General features: G+C 44.6%; 1 protein-coding gene across 1 annotated transcript in view; it reads right to left on the bottom strand.

The window, feature by feature from the left end:
* MEI1 (meiotic double-stranded break formation protein 1) overlaps positions 1–22253 on the bottom strand; it is a 103167-nt gene that overhangs the window by 61123 nt on the left and 19791 nt on the right. The window contains exons 4-14 of the mRNA XM_004484138.4: positions 22101–22174; positions 20914–21019; positions 20150–20353; positions 16587–16717; positions 11362–11476; positions 9997–10113; positions 8463–8562; positions 8202–8336; positions 2533–2647; positions 1659–1750; positions 738–879 (exon numbers count right to left, since the gene is read on the bottom strand). Of these exons, the coding sequence (XP_004484195.2) occupies positions 738–879; positions 1659–1750; positions 2533–2647; positions 8202–8336; positions 8463–8562; positions 9997–10113; positions 11362–11476; positions 16587–16717; positions 20150–20353; positions 20914–21019; positions 22101–22174 (1331 nt within the window). The remainder of the gene's footprint in view (positions 1–737; positions 880–1658; positions 1751–2532; positions 2648–8201; positions 8337–8462; positions 8563–9996; positions 10114–11361; positions 11477–16586; positions 16718–20149; positions 20354–20913; positions 21020–22100; positions 22175–22253) is intronic.

Below are 22253 nucleotides of genomic sequence, written 5' to 3'. Positions count from 1 at the left end.
TCCCTAAATTAGGTAATAATTTAAGGCATTTATCACTCCATAAATATTACCTATTTATTATTTTATTATTTCTGATTTCTACTTTTTCTTAAGTAATAAAAGTCTTTATTTTATAATGAAAACTACATTTTATTTTTAAAACCAAAGGAAAGGGGGCTACAAGAATAACACTGCTAAGGCCCTTAGAAGCTCCAATGGAGGGAAGCAGACTTGGCTCAATGGATAGGGCGTCCGCCTACCACATGGGAGGTCCAAGGTTCAAACCCCGGGCTTCCCTGACCCGTTTGGAGCTGGCCCATGCGCAGTGCTGATGCGCGCAAGGAGAGCCATGCCACACAGGGGTGTCCCCCACGTAGGGGAGTCCCACATGCAAGGAGTGCGCCCCATAAGGAGAACTGCCCGGCATGAAAGAAAGTGCAGCCTGCCCAAGAATGGCACCGCTCACACAGAGAGCTGACACAACAAGATGACGCAACGAAAAGAAACACAGATTCCCGGTGCCGCTGATAAGGATAGAAGCGGTCACAGAAGAACACACAGCGAATGGGCACAGAGAGCAGACAATGGGGGGGGGGGGGGGGAGAGAAGGGAAGAGAAATAAATAAAAAATAAAATCTTTAAAAAAAAAAAAGCAAGGTCCAATGGAATGGTCGCTGTCCTGTCCCTCTCAGCCTGGCTTGCCCTCCTGTTCTTCTCTTCCCTAAACCTCATGCTGCCCAAGGCTCAGGAGAACCCACCATCACCATGGGGATACACAAGGAGTCACAGGCACTGAGAAGAAATTCCGAGAAGGCCCCCAAGGTGTCTTCGCTCTCGGTGCTGGGAGCTGTGAATGGATTCTCCTGGGCTGAAGGCTCGCTCTGGAATTCCACAGCCAACCTGAGAAATCAATGCATGAGTATGTCCATGATCCCTTATGTAGCAGAGAAGCACCCTCCTGGGGGATGCCTAAGCTCAGGGTTCAGGGAAAATATGCTCATCATCAGATCTGGAGAAAATTAAAGGGACCCCAATGAGGAGAGGACCTGGTCCTCAGCTCCTCTCCTGTTTCATGCTGCCCATCCCCACCCCCCATCACACATGACTCCTCAGCCCTCCTATGTGGACTTCCTGGGCACACCGTACTGTTTGCTGTTTCACATTTCTTTGCCTTTACATGTGATGCTCTCTCTACCAGGAAAGCTTTCTCAATATTCTTGGCATCCTAATGAATTCCACATATATACAGAAAAGTGTCTCTTCTCCAAGAAAATGAGCTCCTTGTGGGCAAAATCATTTTTACTTATCTTTCTACCCTCACTGTCTAGTGCCAAGCCTGACACACAGAAGACAGAACAAATATTTGTTATTTTGAACTGAATTAATTCAGTAAGCATTCAGTGAATACCTAGTGCTATATTAGTTGAAGGGAGGAACAAGGCTGAATAAGACAGACACAGCTTCACTGCACAGCAGCAAAGACTTTACTAGGAGGACATCTTTGGAAACTTCCTACCAACTAACTACCTGCCCTCAAACCTCTTCCACTCCACCCCCAGCTCTCACTCTGCATTTCTAAGCAAAGTCAGAAATCAAGTGGTTCTTCTAGTAGCTCATCCTTTGTCTGACTCCCCTCCTACCCTCCAGGCTGCTGCCTCAGACCAGAGAGGGCCCCTCACCTGCAGGCATTTTGAAATCCCTCCAGAGTACTCAGGAGGAACTTTCCCCATTGCAGAATGGCCTTCTCTGAATCTCTACTGGAAGCATGGCCCTGAGGTGAGGAGGAGAGAGAGGAACCTGTTGGTCAAAGGACCTACTGCGTCTCATTATCCAATATCCAACATCCACCTGTTGCTTTGATGACCGTAGACCTCTTCCTCTCATATTCCCTATACACCTCACACTTCCTAAGGGATCCAGCCATCTAATAGCTCCTTAAAAAACTGGTGAGGAAACTATAATCTCATCTCCCAGTGAACTGCAGTACTGGCTCTTGCTCTATTTTATGCAGAAAGCTCATTCACAGGCTGATGTGACAGGGTGTTAATGCCTGTATCAGTTGCTCCAAAGCAAAAGTAAATTCCCACCCCATCAGGTATGAAGAATTTAGTTTCCAAAATTAATCCTGAAAGACATAACCAGCATTCACATGGGCAGTATCTTTTCTGTTATCTGAAGTCCATGGACCACTGAAAGCCAACCAATTGGTCAGATTCCTTCTAAGATTCTAGTGAGCCCAGCCTTAAATGACTTTGTGAGTATGTTTACCATACCTGCTTGGCTGATATAGAAAGTCAAAGTGTGTAGGCTTTGGAATAAACACCCTGGGATTTGACTATCCAGGTTCAGATACTTGCTGGTTTTGGAGCTTGGAGAAAAATTATTTAATAATTTGGCCTCAATGCTCTGCAGTTAGGATAAAACATCTTAGTGTATGTATGTATACATGATTTTTTTTAAAAAGCTATATAGTGGTATACAGAAGGACTAAGTGTCCTTCTAAAAACACATCACAGCAACATCTCCAGAAGCAGGTGGCTGCGCTGCACTGACCTGGGGCCTCCTGTTCAGTGGGGTCTGGGAAAAGTCGGCACACCGGCTCAGCATGGCTCCCAGCAGGGCCTGCAGCTCCCTGTACTGCACTGGTGGAGAGCTCTGATGGTCCTTCCTGCACCCAGAAAGACAAAAGCAGGTTCAGGGCAAGGTAAGGGTACTCCCAAAACACCCTCAAGGCTTGGGGATGATGGGGTGGGGGTGGGGGTCTGTACAGTGCAATGTGGTGAATCAGAACAGTTGGCCTGGGAGTCTGATCCAGTGAAAATTCTGGCTCCAACACTTATCTAGTTGCATGACTATGCACACTCCTTATCTCCACAAACCCTTAGTTTCCTCATCTATTAAGTAAGGGTTAACTGTTCTCTCCTCCTAGAATTATGCTGAGGATCAAATTAGATAATGTATGCCAAGCACTTAGCAAGATGCTTAACACACAGTAAACCCACATAAACGGCAGTTATGACTTATTGTTGTTTTAAGGATACAGAGACTGAGAAGGGCCTCCTGGTGAAAGAAGTGTTACCTAAAATTGAAGGTTTGTCAAGAGACACATACAGCCACTGCTCTCAAAAAAGTGCTAAGTTCTTCTGGGAAGAGAAAGCAAACTTTCTACTACCCCAATAAGGAAAACCAGGATCAGTAGGCAAATGTTATCAGGTTCTAGACTTTGATTCAGTATAGAGAAGAACTTTCTAAGGATAAAACTCCATGGAGGTAGAGGAGACAGTCCAGAAGAAGTGAGATCCCCATTCGTGGAGATTATAAGCAGGGACTGGAAAACTACTCTGGAAGATTCAATCTTTATGAATAGGGAGTAAATGTGAACAGGTAACACTTAGAGCCCACTTGAGCTCTCATATTCTATAGTCTCAGAGGTGGCAAGAGTCATTAATCTAATTGTGAGCTCCAACACTTTACCTAAACAGAGCTAGTTGCACTGTAAATTGATGCTAAATAAAAAAGATTTCGAATGAATGAATAATAGACGGGGTCGAGGTAGCTGTATTAGGGGTGCTGTAACAAATTACCACATACTGGGTGACTTGTGGAGGTCAGAAGTCAGAAATCCAGGTTTCAGCAGGGCCACACTCCCTCTGAAGACCCGAGGGAAGATCCTTCCTTGCCTCTTCCTAGCTTTTGGTGTTTGTCCGCAACCTTTGGCGCTCCTTGGCTTGTAGCCGCAACACCCCAATCTCTGCCTCTGTCTTCACACGGCTCTTACCTCTGCGTGTGTCTGTATCTGCAAGTCCAAATCTCCCTCTCCTTATAAGGACACGAGTCACTGGATTTAGGGCCCACCCTAATCCAGGATGACTTCATCTTACCTAATGACATCTGCAGAGATCCTATTTTCAAATAAGGTCACATTCACAGGTTCCAGGTGGACAGTAGGGGGACACTATTTGGCCTAGGACAGTAACTAAGGAAGAGCCTGTGTTCACCCTTATCTTTTCTTGAACACTGAGCATAATCTGCTGGGCCTTCTAACAGGCTCTCAGTCAAGTGCATTTCCCCTTTCCTTCAATTCAGTGTAGGGCCTCTGCACCAGCTCCATCACGCTCAAATTCTTTTCGGCAGTTCTCACTTTCCATTCCTCCTTCCAGTTGAGCTTCCCAAAGACCTTCTGAACCATTCCACCTAAGAGGGTCCACTCCAGTGAACATTCTAGGAAGTTATAGTCAAAAGTAAAGTAATCTAAGGAACAATAGCCTGCCCTCTACTCACGATTCCCCACCACTTCAACCTCACCAGTTTTCCAGCCTCTTTACCCACTATTCTGCATGGCCTGCTGGCCAAACTGCTTACTGTGCTCTCAGTAGTCCTTATACTTTCCCAGCCACATGCATTGCTAAGCCTAGTCCTTCCACAAATCTAAATCTCTCTCATCTCTCATGGCCCTGCTCAAATTCTACCTCCTGCCTGAAAGTTTTATCGGTCCCCTATAGCACCAACCCCTTGGGAGACGCCCCACTCGGCATGAGAGAACACACCCTCTGGGGTTCATGTCCCAGATTTGAAGATCCAAATCCAGGGAGGAACAAAGTCTATCAGAGTCTCTCAGATACCAGGAACATTCCTAAGCCCTGCCATCTGTTTCCCACAGTTAGAGAGCAACCCATACCAGGCAGGTGAAACCAAGGACATCACCACCACTGCAGCATCCAGAATGTCATTTTACTTTAAGAAAAATTGCTAGTTGGCCTCTCATATATACTCTCCCTTTCCTCTACAATCTTATTACTATTACCTGGATACATGACAATCTGAAATAAAGACTATATTTACCAGCCTCCCTTACAGTTAGGTATGGCCGTGTGACCAAGTTCTGGAAGTATCCTTTCTTGGAAGTATCCTTTAAAGGTAGAAGGTATTCACCTATCCTTCCATTTTCTCCTTCTTGTTGATTGGTTTGTAGATGTGATGACTGGAGCAGAAGCAGCCATCTTGGGCCATTAGGCAGAAGTTAGGTATCAAAGGTGGTAAAGCAACATGTTAGAAGGAACAGGCTCCCTAATGATTGTGGAGTCACAGACTACTCTGGACAACCTAACCAGCCGTTTATGTGAGGAAAAGTAAACTTCAGCCTTCTTTAAATCACTGTAACTCTGGATTATCTGTTACTTGCAGATAAATCCTATTACAAATGCTATAGCAGAAAATTTCTTTCTCATGATACCCTTCAGATTAGCAGAGTTTTATAAGGTTTATAAAAACCAATGTTGACAAATGTTCATATCCCTTGACTGAAATTCCACTTTCAAAAATTTATCTTATAGAAGTTCTCCTAGAGGCAAAGTAACATACAAAAGAGAATTTTGAGCAATTGGTAGAATATGGGAAAAGATAATCAGTTTGGACATGGTGATAGGATCATGCTCCTTTGATGGGGCATAGGAATTAAATTAGACTTTAGAAAAAGAAACAATAATTCCAATAGTACTTGTCATTATAATGTAAATGCTAATAGTTATTGTAATGCAAATGCTATTTTTTGTTTCAGCTTTTAGAAACCTAGAGTCAAATCATGAAGACTTAAATATGGTTACAGAAGAGACTATAAATATTAACAACCTTTATCATGTAAAATTAAATGCACAGCTAATGAAACTTTAGAAGCAGAAGGTAGGGAGGAGAGGGGAAGGACAAATTCAGGTACTAACATCCTCAAGTGGGTATTATCAAATGGGGAGTAAAGGAATACTGTTTCAAGTAGATGGAATAAGAAATACAAGTTTTAAATACATTATTTAAAGGTCTGACATTATTAAATAAATAGTATGCCAAGAAGATGTAAAGAAGAGAGAATGATGTGAGCTAAATCTTGATCTTTCATATTGGGGAGTCAAGAAATAATGTTTTAAATTGACAAGTTAAATAATTATAAGCATATTGTTTAGATTTAGAGAGATAATCACCAAAACTAAAACCTAAAAGAGTTCAACTTAATTTCCTTTAGGAAGTAGGGGTGGGGTAGGGGGTTGTGCTTTTTCATTATAAACCCTTCTATGCTATTTTATTTTTTATTATTTGAATATATTAATTTGTTAGAAGTTTAATAAGGAAAACATGGAAACAAAACAAAATCAACTTTATAAATACATATGGGTTTCCTCCATTTTTTTTCCCCCAAACATCTAGCTTCTTGCTAAGGGATAATTTCCCTTCTTGGCCTTACAATCTTTATTGTATCCATTAGGAATAAGGATATATCACTGAAAACAAACAAACAACAATAACAACAAAAAAACAAACAAGGTCCCTGGCCCATTGGAGCTTATATTCTAGTGCAGGGAGGCAGAAAACAAATGAGTAAAGAAGAACAAGCAGGGGTTTGGTAGGTACTATAGTGAACTGATGGGCTCCTTAAGATTGGTCAGTCAGAGAAGGCCTCTCTAACTAAGACCCCAATGATGAGAAGAAGCCAGGCCTGCAAGGCTTTAAGGGACTATTCCAGGCAGAGGGAACAAGGAGTAGTAACGCCTCACGGCAGGAGTAAATTTGGTGTGTTGAAGAGGAGTGAGCAAGAGATGACTGAGTACTAACTGTGGAACTAGTACTCAAATCCAATTCTTTAGATCCCAGATTGAGTGTGTCCCTCTATATGGTGGTAACCCAGACAGAGTCTGAAGTTTCTTGAGCGAGGTACCAGGTAGTTGGGAATGTGGTCTGGAGGTCAGTAGGGAACTGGAGTGGGCTGAAGGGGTGGCCCCCAAAGATATGAGGTCCTAAGTCCTAATTCCTCTACCTTATATGGTAAAAGTTTTTGCCAATGTGATTAAATTAAGGATTCTAAAATGAGGGGATTATCCTGGATTACCCAGGTGGGCCTTAGATGCTATCACAAGTGTCTTTATAAGAGAGAAACAGGGAGTTTAGACTCACAACAAAGAAAAGGCCATGTGAAGATGGAGGCAGCAACTGGAGTGATGTGCCACAAGCCAAGGAAGGCCAGCAACCGCCAGAGCTAGAAGAAGCAAGGACTGGATTAGCTCCCAGAGCCTCCAGAGGGGGCAGTCCTGCCAACACCTTGACTTCAGCCCAGTTGAACGGATTTTAGACTTCTCGCCTCTGGAACTATGAAAAAATAAATTTTTGTTGTTTTAAGCCAAGTTTGTTGTAATTTGTCACAGAGGCAATAGGAAACTAACACAGGCACTTTAGGGTAGAACTACAGATTTGGGCATTATCAACATATAGCAAGGAGCTGAATCTCTCTGAGTAAGGAGAGAATTTAAGGAGAAATTATGTAAGAGAACGAGAGTTAGAACTCTGGAAATCATAGGTGTTAAAGAGTTGCCAGCTTCTGGCTAAAGATGTTTAATTCAACAAATACATTTACCTCTGCTGCTCCTTTCCAAAATGAAAATAAAGGGATTAAAAAAAAAAAAAAGGACAAAGAAAATGAATGCAGACTAGATGATAAAGAACATTTTAGAGATAACTGACTTAGCAGATCTATGAAAGCTAAATCCTACACCAGCAGTGGAGAAAGCTAAGAAGTACCTGGATTTGCTCCCTCCAAAAGGCACAGGAATTAGTGGTGCCATGTACCCCTGAAGCAGGGACTACATGTGGACTACAATAGACTCACTGCAAATTTGTTTAAAAGCAATTGGCCCTCCAGCTCTCTTCCCCACAATGCACAGGCAAGCACCTGACCTTCCCCAAACCCTAGCAGAAGTCAGGAGGTTTATTCTCTAAAGATGATAAAATAGAGGGTCTCTTATTGTTCCAACAGGAGGTACTATACAGGGGGATTAGCTGAAGTTTACTTATTGAATGTTGAGGTCCCCATATGGCTCTCAGAACTTTCCACCACCACCCAAGCAGGAGACTGCAGTCTCCTCTGGTAATCTAACAGCCCAAGAGAAACCTAAAGATACTGACATCAAAGTTTCCCCAAGGAAATGGCCTAACTAGCTTCTCCTTAGTGAAACCCAGAGTCGACAAGTCCCAGTCTACACAGAACTTCCCATTAGCATTTTAGCGCCCCACCCTTAAGTCTAAAACAGCCAAAGATCACTAGGCAGCTGGAGAAAATGTCCATAATGAAAGACATATATATATATAAAGTAACCTAAAGGACATAGCTTGCCGTCTCAAAGGAGACAGTTGCTTCCCTCACCCTGAGAGGGTGGGAAGATCAGCCTGACTGGCCTTCTCACCTCAGGAATGCAGACGCCGCCTTCACTGCCTCAGCTGCCACCTCCAGCACGGGGCTGCTCACGGCCTCCCGGAGGGCACGGCCAGCATCTCGGCACATGGCTGAGCTCGTGAACAGCTTGATCTCCTCTGGCTGCCTGAGAAATGGTAAGTGAGGAACAGGTGAGTGAACTCCTATCATGGACCCCACCAAGAAGAAGCACTTCACTGTTTTCCTTCTCCAGGCTGGCCCTACAGGCCTGCCTTTCCACTGCTTTGCTCACCGAGTCAGGATCTCAGCAAAGAGCAGCAGGCCCTGCTTGTGCAGCTCCGTGTTGTTCATCTTCAGGCTTCCCTGTAGGCTCCTCACCACCGACTCAATCCCTGCCTCAGGGGTGACAGGTAGATGCCAGGGATCAGAGCTCTGTAGTTCCTTCTCTGCCCACCCAGGAGAGGGGAGAGGCTCTGGGCAGCATATATTAGCTAAAGGTCTCTTGTGGAGGGGCCCTGACAAGACTGAGCTGATGGGCCTGGATGGCAAGATCTTTCGAACGGGCCATGACATGATTGGTCTCAGTCTCTCCAATACCCCACACAAGCCAAAGCACAGGCACTCAGGGTATTCAGTGAATGCCGACTGAGTGAGCTGCAACTTCTCTACTTGGCACACTCCGATGCCTCCTTGAAGAGCCAGGTAGGCCTCCACTCTTCCAGGGAGCTTTCTGTGATCACTCAGGCAGAACTGTGGGCCTTTCCTAAGCTCCCATAGTTCTTGTGCTTCCCTCTAACAGAGCTCTAATCAGCTTGTACTAAAATTGCCTGTTTACATCTCTCTCTCCCCTCCCTGAGTGTAAGCTCCCTGAGGGCAGGGACCACATGCTAGGTATTTCTAAATCTCGAGAGGTTCCAATGTGGTGCCTGGCACGGAATAGGAACAGAGAATATGTAATGAATAGCTGAATGTGTCCAGTCCAAAGGCTATGATAAAAACCCAGATATGATATAAAAAAGTCCTAGATCAGGAAGGTATCACCAGGAAAGAGAAGGAGGGGACAAATTTAAGAAACTTTGAAAGGTTCAATCAGCAAAACTTAGAAACTAACTGGATAGATACCTAGGGCAGGAGAAAGGCTGAGTAGCTCTGTTTAAGAGCTGTTTTTAAGGTGTAACAGGAATTCATTTAGTGGCTAATAGGAGTGCCCTTTCCTAACTGAAGAGTCAAAACATCTACTTTTTTTTTTTTTTTGAAGATTCTTTTTGTATTTATTCCCTCCCCCCAGCCCCCGTTATCTGCTCTCTGCGTCCATTCGCTGTGTGTTCTGTGACTGCTTCTATCCTTATCAGCGGCGCTGGGAATCTGTGTTTTTGTTGCGTCATCTTGCTGAGTCAGCTCTCCATGTGTGCGGCTCCATTCTTGGGCAGGCTGCACTTCATTTCACGCTGGGCAGGTCTCCTTACGGGGAGCACTCCATGTGCGCGCATCAGCACTGCACATGGGCCAGCTCCACACAGGTCAAGGAGGCCCGAGGTTTGAACCGCGGACCTCCCATATGGTAGGCGGAAGCCCCATTCATTGGGCCAAGTCTGCTTCCCCATATATACTTCTGATAATCGTGAAGAGCAGAACTATTTTAATTTCAAAACAGTCATGTATGGATATCAATGATTGCATGTGGGATCTGGTAATGAGTTTGGGCTGATGGAAATGACTAGACCCAGCACCCTTCTCAGAGGTAGAAGGCAGGCCTTAATCACTGCTATACAACTTTAGACACTATCCACCCACCCCAGAGCTAATAAGGGATCCCCACTACCAACCATACACCGTGTGGCACTTTGAAAAGAACAGTGGCTCTTCTGCCAAGAGTATCAAGCAGTTGTAGATGGACCAGACAAGCACTTCACTGGAAGAAGACAGACGCTCAAAGAGGAACTCTGGCCAGGGAAAGAGGGAGAAAACAACAAATAGCAACTGTGTGATCATGATTGCTTAACTAATGCTTGTGCCTTGGACTTATTCAGCATCTCAATCCTGTTGTTTTGTCTTTCACACATTCTCTCCATGAGACATAATCATCAATTCACAGATAAACCTGGAAAGTGCCCTCCTTTTCTTCCTTCCTTCCTCTTTCTCTCTCTCTCTCTCCCTTTCTTATTAGAGAAGTTGTGAGCTTAAAAAACAATCATGCATGTCGTGCAGAATTCCCATTCATCACCCCTCCACCGACCCCTTCATTGTTGTGGAACATTTGTTACAGATTACATAAGACCGTCATTAAAATATTACTACTAACTATGGTCCATAGCTTATATTTGGTATACATTTTTCCATATACCCCCCCATTATTAACAGCATGTGTTAATACTGTACATTTGTTATAGCTCATGAGAGAATGTGTCATACTTGTATTGTTAACCACAGTCCATCATCCACCACATGGCTGTGTTATACAGTCCACGCCTTGTACAATCCACCTGAAGTGTACACTCAGTGGTTCTCAGTTTCATCACAGAGTTGTGCAGTTATCACCTCAATAAATTTTTGAACATTTTCTTTAGTCCAAAAGAATAAACCCCATACCCCTTATTATTGATTCTTAGCACTGATATAGTATCTTCCCTTCTTTTTAAACAACTGTGGCCCAGAGAGAGGCACTGTTAGTGGTAGAAGTGGGACTGTAACTCAGTTCTCCTCATTCTCAGGAGCAGCAGCATGAGGCAGAGAAAAGAGGATTTAGGGCCAGAGAGACTTAATTTTATGACCAGCCTTGTCAGTTTGAGCCAATTATTTCCCTTCTTTGATCCTTAACATCCTTATCCATAAAATGGCAAAGATAAAGACCTAAGCACGGTAATATTTGCAAAACCTCCTGGCACATCTCCTGGCTCATATCAGGCCCTTGAGAAACATTACTTCCCTCTGCCTTTCTGGTTCAAAGGTCTTTCCACCATACCATACTGGGTTTTTATTCCAAGATGGTGAAGAAGATGATGAAGATCAGTAATAAATTACTCAAGGTCATACAAGAATTCTGTGACAAGAGGATTCAGATGTCATGAGGCCCACTTCCTAGATCTAGATAGCTGAACCTATCACCTCCCATACTTGAAGAGCCGGCGAGAGCTGCTGCTGCTACCCCTGCTGTGAGCCTCAGGTCCAGTCAGAGCTCTGAGATCCCCTACCTGGAATGTCAGCATGGATGAAGGCTGGGGCATGTTTCGCCGGGGAATGGACCAGCACTGCAGTTATACAGTGGGCACTGGCCACCTGCAGAGTCTCATCTCTAGAGAGGAGAAGCTGGAGAAACAGGCAGGGAAAAAGAGCTTCAGTCACACTGACAGGACCAGATAGAACCAGCCTGAGCACCCCAGGACAGACGCCTAATTCTTCTGTGAATTCCTCAAGCACCACACAGCACCAGGCGGGAGGACGGTGTTCAGCAACAGAGGTCATGGATTACGGAAAAGAGTATCTGTGAACAGCAGCAGGTCAGAAACAGAACAAAAGGGCACTACGTAAAATCCACCAGTAGCACTCAAAGAACACTAAGACCATTACCAAGAAGTGCTCAGCCCTTCATTGACAAAAGTACTTTCACAGCTCCCATCTTTTTTTTTTTTAATTGTCTCATCTTATTTACTTGTTACACTTAGAAAATATTATTTTTTTACTGGACTTAGACTTAGAGGTATAAGTTTTCAGAGAGGACAGCCTCTATCTCTTGGCAATCTATTCCTGGTATTTTTCTTTGGCTTCCTTCACTCTTGTGGCCAAAATTTCAACATGGTTCTGTGGGTTTTTCTTATTTTTCTTAGTATGATGTTTTTTCATAGTGATACACCTGCCTTTGTGTAACCAGATGCTAAATCTTGGGTGCTTTGGTCCTGCTCACCACACAGGCTAGGAGGCCCTGGGTTTGAACCCTGGACCTCCTATATGGTAGGCAGACGCTCCATCAGTTGAGTCACATCTACTTCCCAGTCTCCAGTTTTTCTTGCTCCATAATAGGAATGCTCCTTACTGAGTAACAGGTGGACACAGCCATGGGTCAAGACACCCCTGCTTCATGGAGAAACCCTGTTGTTTTCACCACTGATTTAGAAAACAACCTTTCCACTCGTCACCCAGAGCATCAGTAGCAGCAACTTCTGTAACCATACACTTCTCAGAGAGAAAAGGTATGAAGTGTGCATTCATCATACACTTTGAACAGCTTCTGGCAGCCAGTGGCTGGGAAAGAGATGTTCAGCTTCACCCTGCAGCAGCTGATCACCTCTTAGGTGCCAAGAAAAAAAACCTTTGCCTGGTTTTGATATTTGCTACAGTCCTGTGATATAAAAATGGAAGGTTCTACTAGAATCCCCACTTTGCAGACAAAGACAAAAGCTCAGAGAGGTTAAATTACTTGCTCCCAGCCACATAGCCAGTAAAGGGCAAAGCTAAGGTAGAAATGCAGGTAAGCAAAGCCCAAATCTAGGAGTCTTCCCACAACTGATATGCCTCTACCATCAAAATTTTAGATCGGGTTACTCCTCTACTCAAAACATTTTGATGAATTTCCATTGGACTCTAAATAAAATCCAAACTCCTACTGGATACCCTAGCTATTAGTCCCTAGAACACTTTCAGAAATCAAAGAGAAGATTAACTGCAACCACATGTTTTCAGTGTAGTAGAAACTGACCTTTTGGGGGGAAATGCCCAGTAGATCATACACTACCAGAAAAGTAAGTGTGCCTGCTTTTAGAGCTTCAAGGGAACAGACCAAGTTACTCTCATGTCTGGTAGAGATGCATCTGAGGGCTGCAAGCTTAACCTCATCTCGGCCATACTGGATTTACAGATGGACACATAAACCACCTTTCTGTTAGTATGTAAGGGAGTTTCTAAACATTAATTTCTATATTGTTCCCTTTTATAAATGAAATAACATAGTGTATTTTAAGATGCCATTGAGTATAAGGTAGCCAATTATTTTATGTACCTCTCAGAAAAAGTGCTACCAAGTAAATATGACATACTTTTGATGTTAACACCAATTCAGAGGTGTTAACCTATATAAAAAAGAAATGTCACAGAATCAAAGAACTATATTCCTCCATTAAGCAAAATAACAACTCTTGCTTATTGTTTAAAATGCTTATTCCTTATCATGTTGAAGAAAACACTCTAACCCTCATTTTCTATCATAAACAAAATTATGAAAATATTTTTAAAATCCTAATTATTTACCATGACCTAACAGGGCTTGCATGACCTTCTCCTGCTTAATCTCTAGCCTGATCTTGGGATGTTTCTCCTTACTTCTTCCTTTCCCTCCCTGTCCCACTGGATTTCCTTCTTTTTCTGGAACATATCAAGCACTCCCTGCTCCTTGGTCTTTCCTTACTGTTGTCTCTGCCCAAAATGTCATTCTGCCCACTCTTCACATCACTGGGTTATTTTAATTCTTCAAATGTCAGCTTAAATGTCAGCTCTCCAGAGATGCCCTGCCTGACCACTCAACCTATCAACAGATTCCTCTGCTGAGCTCTATTGTGTCCCTTTATTTCCTTCACAGCGCTCATCACAACCTATAATTACTGTGCTTGTTCAATATACTTGTTTATTATCTGCCTCCCTCACTAGATTGTAAACTGTGCAAGGGCAAGAAACTTGTCTGTTGACAGACAAATATTCCCAGTGCCTGACACATCACACTCGTGCTCAGTAGGTACTTGACTAAATGAATGAATCGACATTGCACCAGCAAGAACACAAACACTGGCAGCTATGATAGACTGAAGTATGTTCCCCAGAAAAACATGTTCTTAATCTTAATCCATTCTTGCGGATGTGAACCCTCTGTAAATAGGACCTTCTGAAGATGTCATTTTTAGTTAAGATATGGCCAATTGAATCAGGATGGATGGTTTGTTTTTTTAAAAAATATTTATTAATTTCTCTCCCCTTCTCCCCACCCCCCAGTTGTTTGCTCTCTGTGTCCATTCACTGTGTGTTCTTCTGTGTCTGCTTGCATTCTTGTCAGCGGCACTAGGAATCTGTGTCTCTTTTTGTTGCATCATCTTGCTGTGTCAGCTCTCTGTGTGTATGGCACCACTCCTGGGCAGGTTGCACTTTTTTGTGTGGGGTGGTTCTCCTTGCAAGGCACACTCCTTGTACGTGGGGCTCCCCCACATTGGGGACACCCCTGATTGGCATGGCATGGCACTCCTTGTGCGCATCAGCACTGTGCATGGGCCAGCTCATCATACAGGTCAGGAGGCCCTGGGTTTGAACCCTGGACCTCCCATATGGTAGGCGGACACTCTATCAGTTGAGCCAAATCCGCTTCCTGGGATGGGTTTTAATCCTATTACTGGAGGTCTTATGGAGAAGGTCACAGGAAGCAAGGACCTGGAAGTCAACAGAACCAGAAGAGAAAGGAGAAGATGCCACCATGTGCATTGCCATATAATGGAAAAGCCAAGGACCCAAAGATTGCTGGCTGCCAGCCCTACAATGCCACAAACTTCAGGAAGTATCACCTTGCTGACAGCTCACTTTTTAACTTCTCCTAGCCTCAAAGACATGAGTGAATAAATTCCCATTGTTCAACCCAACCCATTTCATGGTATTTGCTAGTAGCCTAGGAAACTTAATATCCAAAATTGCCGCTAGAAAAACAGTCTCCACACATAGCTGGAGGCTGGGACCTCTAAACCCAGATTCTTGTCCCCACAAAGCTCTCTCTCTTCCTAGGGAGGTGTCCCTAATCCCTGCCACTGCCACCACCAGGCTGCCTTGGTGCACTGTGAGGACACAAGATTTTTTTGTAAGTTCCTGTGCCCCTGCTGAAGAAGGAACCCCGCAGTCTGGTCAACTGATCCCTGATAACAGTTCTGGCAGGCCCTTGCTGAGTTCTGGGGAGAGGGATGACCAGACTCAAGTCCTGCCCTGAAGAAAATGCATCTCCCAATCACCATACGGAAGGCAAGAACTGTGACAGAGGAGTACATTTTGCCCAAAGGAGCCAGAGTGGCAGGGCAGCCCTACCAGCCTTAAAAGCTTTACAGCAGAGAGAAGGGTGCCTGTACAGACACAGAGACAGGATGACCTATGAATGCAGGACCAAGGAGAAACTGCATATGGCTGGAGTGCTGGGTTGTAGGGAGGAGGAGACAGTAAATGAGGCTGAAAGGATAAGCAAGGACTAGACAAACAGGGCTTTCAGCACCAAGCTACGGAGCTCCAGTTTTAACCTTAAAGCAACTGACGGGAACCAGCTGTGGCTCAAGTGATTGGGCTCCTGTGTACCATATGGGAGATCCAGGGTTAGGTTCCCAGGGCCTCCTAGTGAAGGCAAGCTGGCCTGCACGGCGAGCTGGCCCACGCAGAGTGCTGGCCCGTGCAGGAGTGCTCGTCTGCACAGCAAGCTGACCTGAGCAGAAAGCTGGCCCACACAGAGTGCTAGCTCATGTGGAGAGCTGATGCAGCAAGATGATGCACAAAAGGAGACACAGGGGAGAGACAGTAAGAGATGCAGCAGACAAGGGAGCTGAGGTGGTGCAAGAGATTGAGCATCTCTCTCCCACTCTGGAATGTCCCAGGATCGGTTCCCAGTGCTGCCTAAAGAGAAGACAAGCAGATAGAGAATACACAGCAAATAGACATAGAGAGCAGAGAGCAAGCACAAAACAATGAGGTGGGGAGAATAAATTATAATAATAATAATAATAATAATAATAATAAAGCAACTGAGGTGCCTTAGTTTCTGTTGCTTTATGTTATTCTCCCCTCTCAGAGCCCAGATATTAAGGGAAAGGTGCAGAGATAAGAACTTATGACTGAAAAGAAACCTACTTTGGGGAAGCGGACTTGGCTCAGGGTTTAAGGCATCCATCTACCACATGGGAGGTCCGCGGTTCAAACCCCGGGCCTCCTTGACCCGTGTGGAGCTGGCCCACGTGCAGTGCTGATGCGCACAAGGAGTGCCCTGCTGTGCAGGGGAGCCCCACGCACAAGGAGTGCGCCCCGTAAGGAAAGCCGTCCAGCGCGAAAGAAAGTTCAGCCTGCCCAGGAATGGCACCGCACAGACGGAGAGCTGACACAAGAAGATGACGCAACAAAAAGAAACAGAGATTCCCGTGCTGCTGACAACAACAGAAGCGGACAAAGAACATGCAGCAAATAGACACAGAGAACAGACAACTGGTGCGGGGGGGAGAGAAGAGGAAATAAATAAATAAATAAATCTTTTAAAAAAAAAAAAAAGAAGCCTACTTTGAGTCTTGTAATAACACAATGTTTCAGCCAATAAGAAAACACTTTTGGACATCCTAGCTAGGAAGGGGTGGTAGATTAGGACAAGACCCAGGAGGATTCCCTTTTTATTGAACCCAGAGAGCAGGCATCATAAGACAGCTACCTTTTTGAGCACCAAAGGCAATGAAGTCTCTCTTGGTGGCCCCTCGACACGCTCAGCACCTTCCTCCAGTGCAGACTTGCTCATGATCATGGATACAAAGAGATCATATTTCAGCAGCTGCCTCAGCAAACCTAGGAAAGCAAGAGGTTGGAAGTAAAGTAAGAGGAGCACAGGCACCAGAATACACCCAAGACAGCCTCTCTGACATCCCCAGAAGAACATCTTCATGTCTCCACAGATGTGAAGAAGTGTTAAGAGTCCTTACACACCAATTGCTTTCAGCAATCCAGCTCCCTGCTATAGGAGTCTAATGACAGCCTTCTACGCCAGGCCTAAGAGTGTAGGGATTCAACAGTAAACAAGATAAGCACAGCCCCTGGTCACTCCACTGAACTCTAAGTCCCATGAGGGCAGGGATAATGTCGATTTCACTACAACATCATCCATCACCCAGCACAGTCCCTGATATATAGCAGAAACTCAATAAATGAGTTTTGATTGACAAATGGAACACATACTCCTGCAGGGAACACAGACATGAAGGAAGCCACACAAATGATTATTTATAATTATGATAGGGGAAACGGACTTTGGCCCAGTGGTTAGGGCGTCCGTCTACCACATGGGAGGCCCGCGGTTCAAGTCCCGGGCCTCCTTGACCCGTGTGGAGCTGGCCCATGCGCAGTGCTGATACGCGCAAGGAGTGCCGTGCCACACAGGGGTGTCCCCCGCGTGGGGGAGCCCCACGCGCAAGGAGTGCACCCATAAGGAGAGCCGCCCAGCGTGAAAAGAGGGAGCAGCCTGCCGAGGAATGGCGCCGCCCACACTTCCCGTGCCGCTGACGACAACAGAAGCGGACAAAGAAACAAGACGCAGCAAAAAAACACAGAAAACAGACAACCGGGGGAGGGGAGAGGAATTAAATAAATAAACAAAATAAATCTTTAAAAAATATATATATATATAATTATGATAAATGATGCAAATCAGGAGTGACCAGATATATGGAAGTGTATTCAAAAAGATGCAACCTAGTGGCAAGGGGAGGTGGGGAAGGGCATAAAGCCTTCCATGAACAAGTGCCAATTCAGCTGAACCTGAAGGATAAGTAGATGAAGCTGGGTGAAGTAGGGAGAAGCAGTCCAGGCAAGGGAACAAAATTCCAGGAACTGAAAGAAAGCCAGAGGGGTTCAAAAAAGGAGAAAATGTCAAGCAATGATATTTGAGAAGTAGGCAGGAGTCCTACTATAAAAGACCATTTAAGGTATGTTAAGATTCTGGTCCTTATGCTGGAAATAATGAAGTCACCAAAGTATTCTAAAAATGCAAAATTTAGCTAACAAGTAAAAAAATACTATATGTCAGAATATTAAATATTAATATAAATACTAATTGATGAGTATTAAGAAAGCCCATACAACTATGGGAAACCAGAGGAAGCCAGCACGGGGCTCTGATCAGTCTTCTGGACGGAGAAGATATTTGCACCAAATCTTGAAGGATGAGGAGCTGGGTAGACAGCCAATTTCTGGGCAGAGAGAAGAGAGCGTATAAAGGCAAAAAAGTGTGTTGTGTTCCTGGATATGCACTTGGCTCAGTAAGGCTGAATTCTGGGCACTGGGTGGGATACAAGTAGAGCTGACACTGCCGCTCCTTGGGGCCCCTGGGGTGGCTCTTGGCTTCACCACTGTTCCGAGGAGGTGGTCCCCAAAAGCCTCGGCCCCATGCAGGGTCCTCAGGGCCCTGCTGGCTCCATTCTTGACTCTTTTTTTGGCCACTCACCCCGACCCTCCAAGAGGGACAGGGCCCTTCTCTTTGGAATCATGACCGAAACAATTGGGATGCCAATGGTTCTGGCACTGATAGTATCAACACCATGTGCAGCCACTGCTCTGACACTCATACCATCCTTGTTCTCTTGACCTATTTTTATTTCTTTGTACAGTAAATATAACTCAACTGGGGAAAAAAATGAGTTGAGAAATGAGACAGAAGAGGTAAGTAAGGGTTAAATCATAAAGAGCCTTATCAGGATGTAGGATTTTAGGATAAATGAGTAAGATGATAATAAGACACACAGCAGATGACTCTACCTCTGGCTGGGGCAGGGAGTGGCGGGAGTTGGTAGGAAAGGCTCCACAGAAGAGGTGGCATTTAAATGGGACTTCCAGGTATCATCAGCTGAGATTTCCCTCCCTAAGCCCAGGTCAGCTCCTGGATGCCCAGACCTCACCTTTGAGCACTTACCCACACATTTATGCTCTAACTCCACTTAACTGCCCTGCTCTGGTGCTCCATGTGTATAGACTGCTTTATTCCTTTTGTGTGTTTTTTTTTTTTTAAAGATTTATTTATTTATTTAATTCCCCCCCTCCCCTGGTTGTCTGTTCTTGGTGTCTATTTGCTGCGTCTTGTTTCTTTGTCCGCTTCTGTTGTCGTCAGCGGCACGGGAAGTGTGGGTGGCGCCATTCCTGGGTAGGCTGCTCTTTCTTTTCACGCTGGGCGGCTTTCCTCACGGGCGCACTCCTTGCGCGTGGGGCTCCCCCACGTGGGGAACACCCTTGCGTGGCACGGCACTCCTTGCGCGCATCAGCACTGCGTATGGGCCAGCTCCACACGGGTCAAGGAGGCCCGGGGTTTGAACCGCGGACCTCCCATGTGGTAGACGGACGCCCTAACCACTGGGCCAAAGTCCGTTTCCCTCCTTTTGTGTTTTTGTCCATATTGCTTCCTCCCTCCTTCTCCTGGCCAGCTCCTTTCCTTTGGGAAATCTCTCCTGTCCCCCACTCCCACCCTCTTCAATGCATCCTCTGTGACAGCATTTCCTCTGTGACTAGACTCTAATTGTTTCCACATGCGTCTTCCACACTGGTCTGTGGGCTTCCCCAGAGCCCAGCACAGGACTTGGCTCAGAATGAATGTTTACCATATGCGGCTGGACCATGGTGAATGGAGCTCTTGGCCCAAACTATGAAAAGAAGCTGTTGTACCCACAGACTCTGCTCTGCCCTATAGCTCCTGCTCTAGAACAGGCCTTCTCCCAATGCCCTTCTCTCTGTCCACAATATGAAAACTCCCTGCTCAGAAGCATTTGATACATCTTGTATATTTATGTAAGGAAGTAGGAGGAAAAGAGGGTGGGAGGATACACTGGGACTCCTTAACAGCCTCAAATAACAAGCAGAGAAATTTGGACTTTACCCTGCAGGCCAGAGGAAGCTATGGAAGATTTTCTCAACAGGAAAGTGACAGGATCTGAGCTGTACAGTGTGAAGATTGACAGGGCAGCTTGTATAGGATATACCAGGGCATGCAGAAACCAGAGGCAGAAAATTGCTGTCCCACTTTCTTCCTTCTTCTCCTTGAAAAGGCAACTTCTGAAATGCCACACCAACTCTCGGTAACTTTTGCACAGTCTGTGCACCTTCTCTTCCAAACATGTGGCTTCTATCCTTTGCAAACAAGCAAACTTCCCCATACCACTAGAGAAGCCAATATCTCAAGTCCTAAAGCTAAAACCGCAAAAGCTTGTTCCTCCTCTTCTCTCCAGTCCCAAGTCTTACCTAAGCAGTTGATCTGCAGCTCCTTTGTCTGAGCACTGTCCAGGGTGGACAGGAAGAGGGGACACAGCTTCTCCCGGAAATGGCCTGAAAGCACCTCGGCTGCCATTGGTGAGGAGTACAGCTTCCCGTAGAGGTAACAGACAGAAGCTTGCACCCCCTCATTGGGGTATACCAGACCTCTCAACAGATGCTCCATCAGATTGCCTGTCCAGAAAATGACCAAGGGGTTGGGGGAATCTCACAATGTCAACTACTATGTAAATCCCAAACTACTACCCCTAATGGGTAGTAATGATAAACCCCTACATATGCAGTCTTTGGACTTTGTAAAAAACCTTCTCCATACCATTTTCAGCTGAACGTTACAAAATTTAGCTACAATAAATGCTTTCTGGACACTTAATCAAAAGAGAAAAACAAGGCTTAGAAGAAATTAAGTGATTTACCTTTGTAAATCCTCTGTGAGGTATTTATTTGTATTTTACTCATAGAAAAAGGAAATTTTATATCCCAGAATTATTTCGTTCATCCAAAAGTCAGGTTCATATGAGTTAGTTAGTGTTAAAAGAATAAATGGAAATAACACGAGACCAAGAAGTAAGAAACAGATGAACCTATAGCACATGTTACAGATGGGGAAACTGAAGCCTCAAGAAGGAATGTAATGACTTTCTCAGGTTTACACAGTGAAAGGGCTACCCAGGAGGAAATGTGATCAAAGCAGGTGAAAGGGTAATGGCAGGTCTTCCCCAAAGGTCACTCACTGCATTCCATTACAAGCTTGTCTGCCAGAGCAGGGATGGCATCCACCAGCTTGCCGAGGAGGGTCAGGGTGGCCAGGCTGCGTTGCATGGAGGGCATGTTACAGAGCTATAGAAAATGAACACAAACCACTCTGTACATTAGGATCAGGACAGATTTCCCACCAAATTTTATCTTGCCCTGTATTGTCTATTGACAACCAGCCTCTTTAGCTGAGTAAGTATCCATCTTCTCCCTCAGATTACGAACTACCAGGGCCAGAGGAATTGAGTCAGATTACTCACAGAGTCCTCAGTACCTAGATCAGTACACATCACTAAACCTAATAAAAATGAACATATTTGGTCTCCTCTTGAAACAGAAACTGAAAGGTTAAATTTGAAAACATCCTAAGGACAGAATGCTGGCTGAAAAAAGCAATAATAACATCATTATTATTATAGCAACTATTATTGAACACTCTCTATGTGCCACATACTTATGGCCTTACAGGGAGAGTCATGAGGTATAGGTTTATATTTCACTTTTTCCACAGAATAGCTAGAGCACTTTAGGCAAGACTTTTCACTCCTCTGTCTGGAAATAATAATAATACCAAATTCAGAGGACTGTTTAGACAATCAAATGAAATATTGCATGTAAAGCACCTAACACAGTGTCTAGAATATATAAAGAGTTCAGTAAGTGTTAGGTGGTATCATCATTATAATAAGTATTGATGTATATATAATTATAAATTGAATCTGATAATCATATGCATAGTAATTATAATGGTGTGATCATTTTAATATAATTTATAACTAAATGCTCTTGAACATTTGTCTTCCTTATGCTACATAAATAAAAACAACTAAACTAAGACACAGTTAACACATTTCTTTGGTATATTCATCAAGGAAAATCTGTATTGTATTCAGGAAGATACAGAGACTAGGCCACGGAAATTATGCCAGAAAGATGTAACTTCACCACAAGGAGGCAGCATTTGGGAGACTGAAAGGGAAGGAAGGAAGTTGCAGAGTACTGGAGCAGGATCAGAGGACCAAGGCCCTAGCTCTGGCCACCAATACGTGACCTCAGGACCACTTTTCCCCTGTAGACTTCAATCCTCTCACCTATCCAAAGCAGTGTTGGCCAGCTGCACTGTGGATTCTGAGAGGTACACAAGAGCCCACAGTTATTAACTGACCTCTTTGTGGCACTTGTCCAGCAGGCAATGGATGGTCTGCTCCAACTTCAGCTGTGTTACAAGCTGGATGAGGACTGAGAAGACACAATAGCTTAACTAGAAGACAACCTCAGACTTCACTTTTCACATCTTAAAGTCAGTTCAGGGCAGTGA

This window comes from Dasypus novemcinctus, chromosome 12 (assembly GCF_030445035.2).
Source record: "Dasypus novemcinctus isolate mDasNov1 chromosome 12, mDasNov1.1.hap2, whole genome shotgun sequence".
Lineage (NCBI taxonomy): Eukaryota > Metazoa > Chordata > Mammalia > Cingulata > Dasypodidae > Dasypus > Dasypus novemcinctus.
The sequence above is the reverse complement of the archived record's forward strand: the minus strand, read 5'-3'. Positions and strand labels throughout refer to the sequence as shown.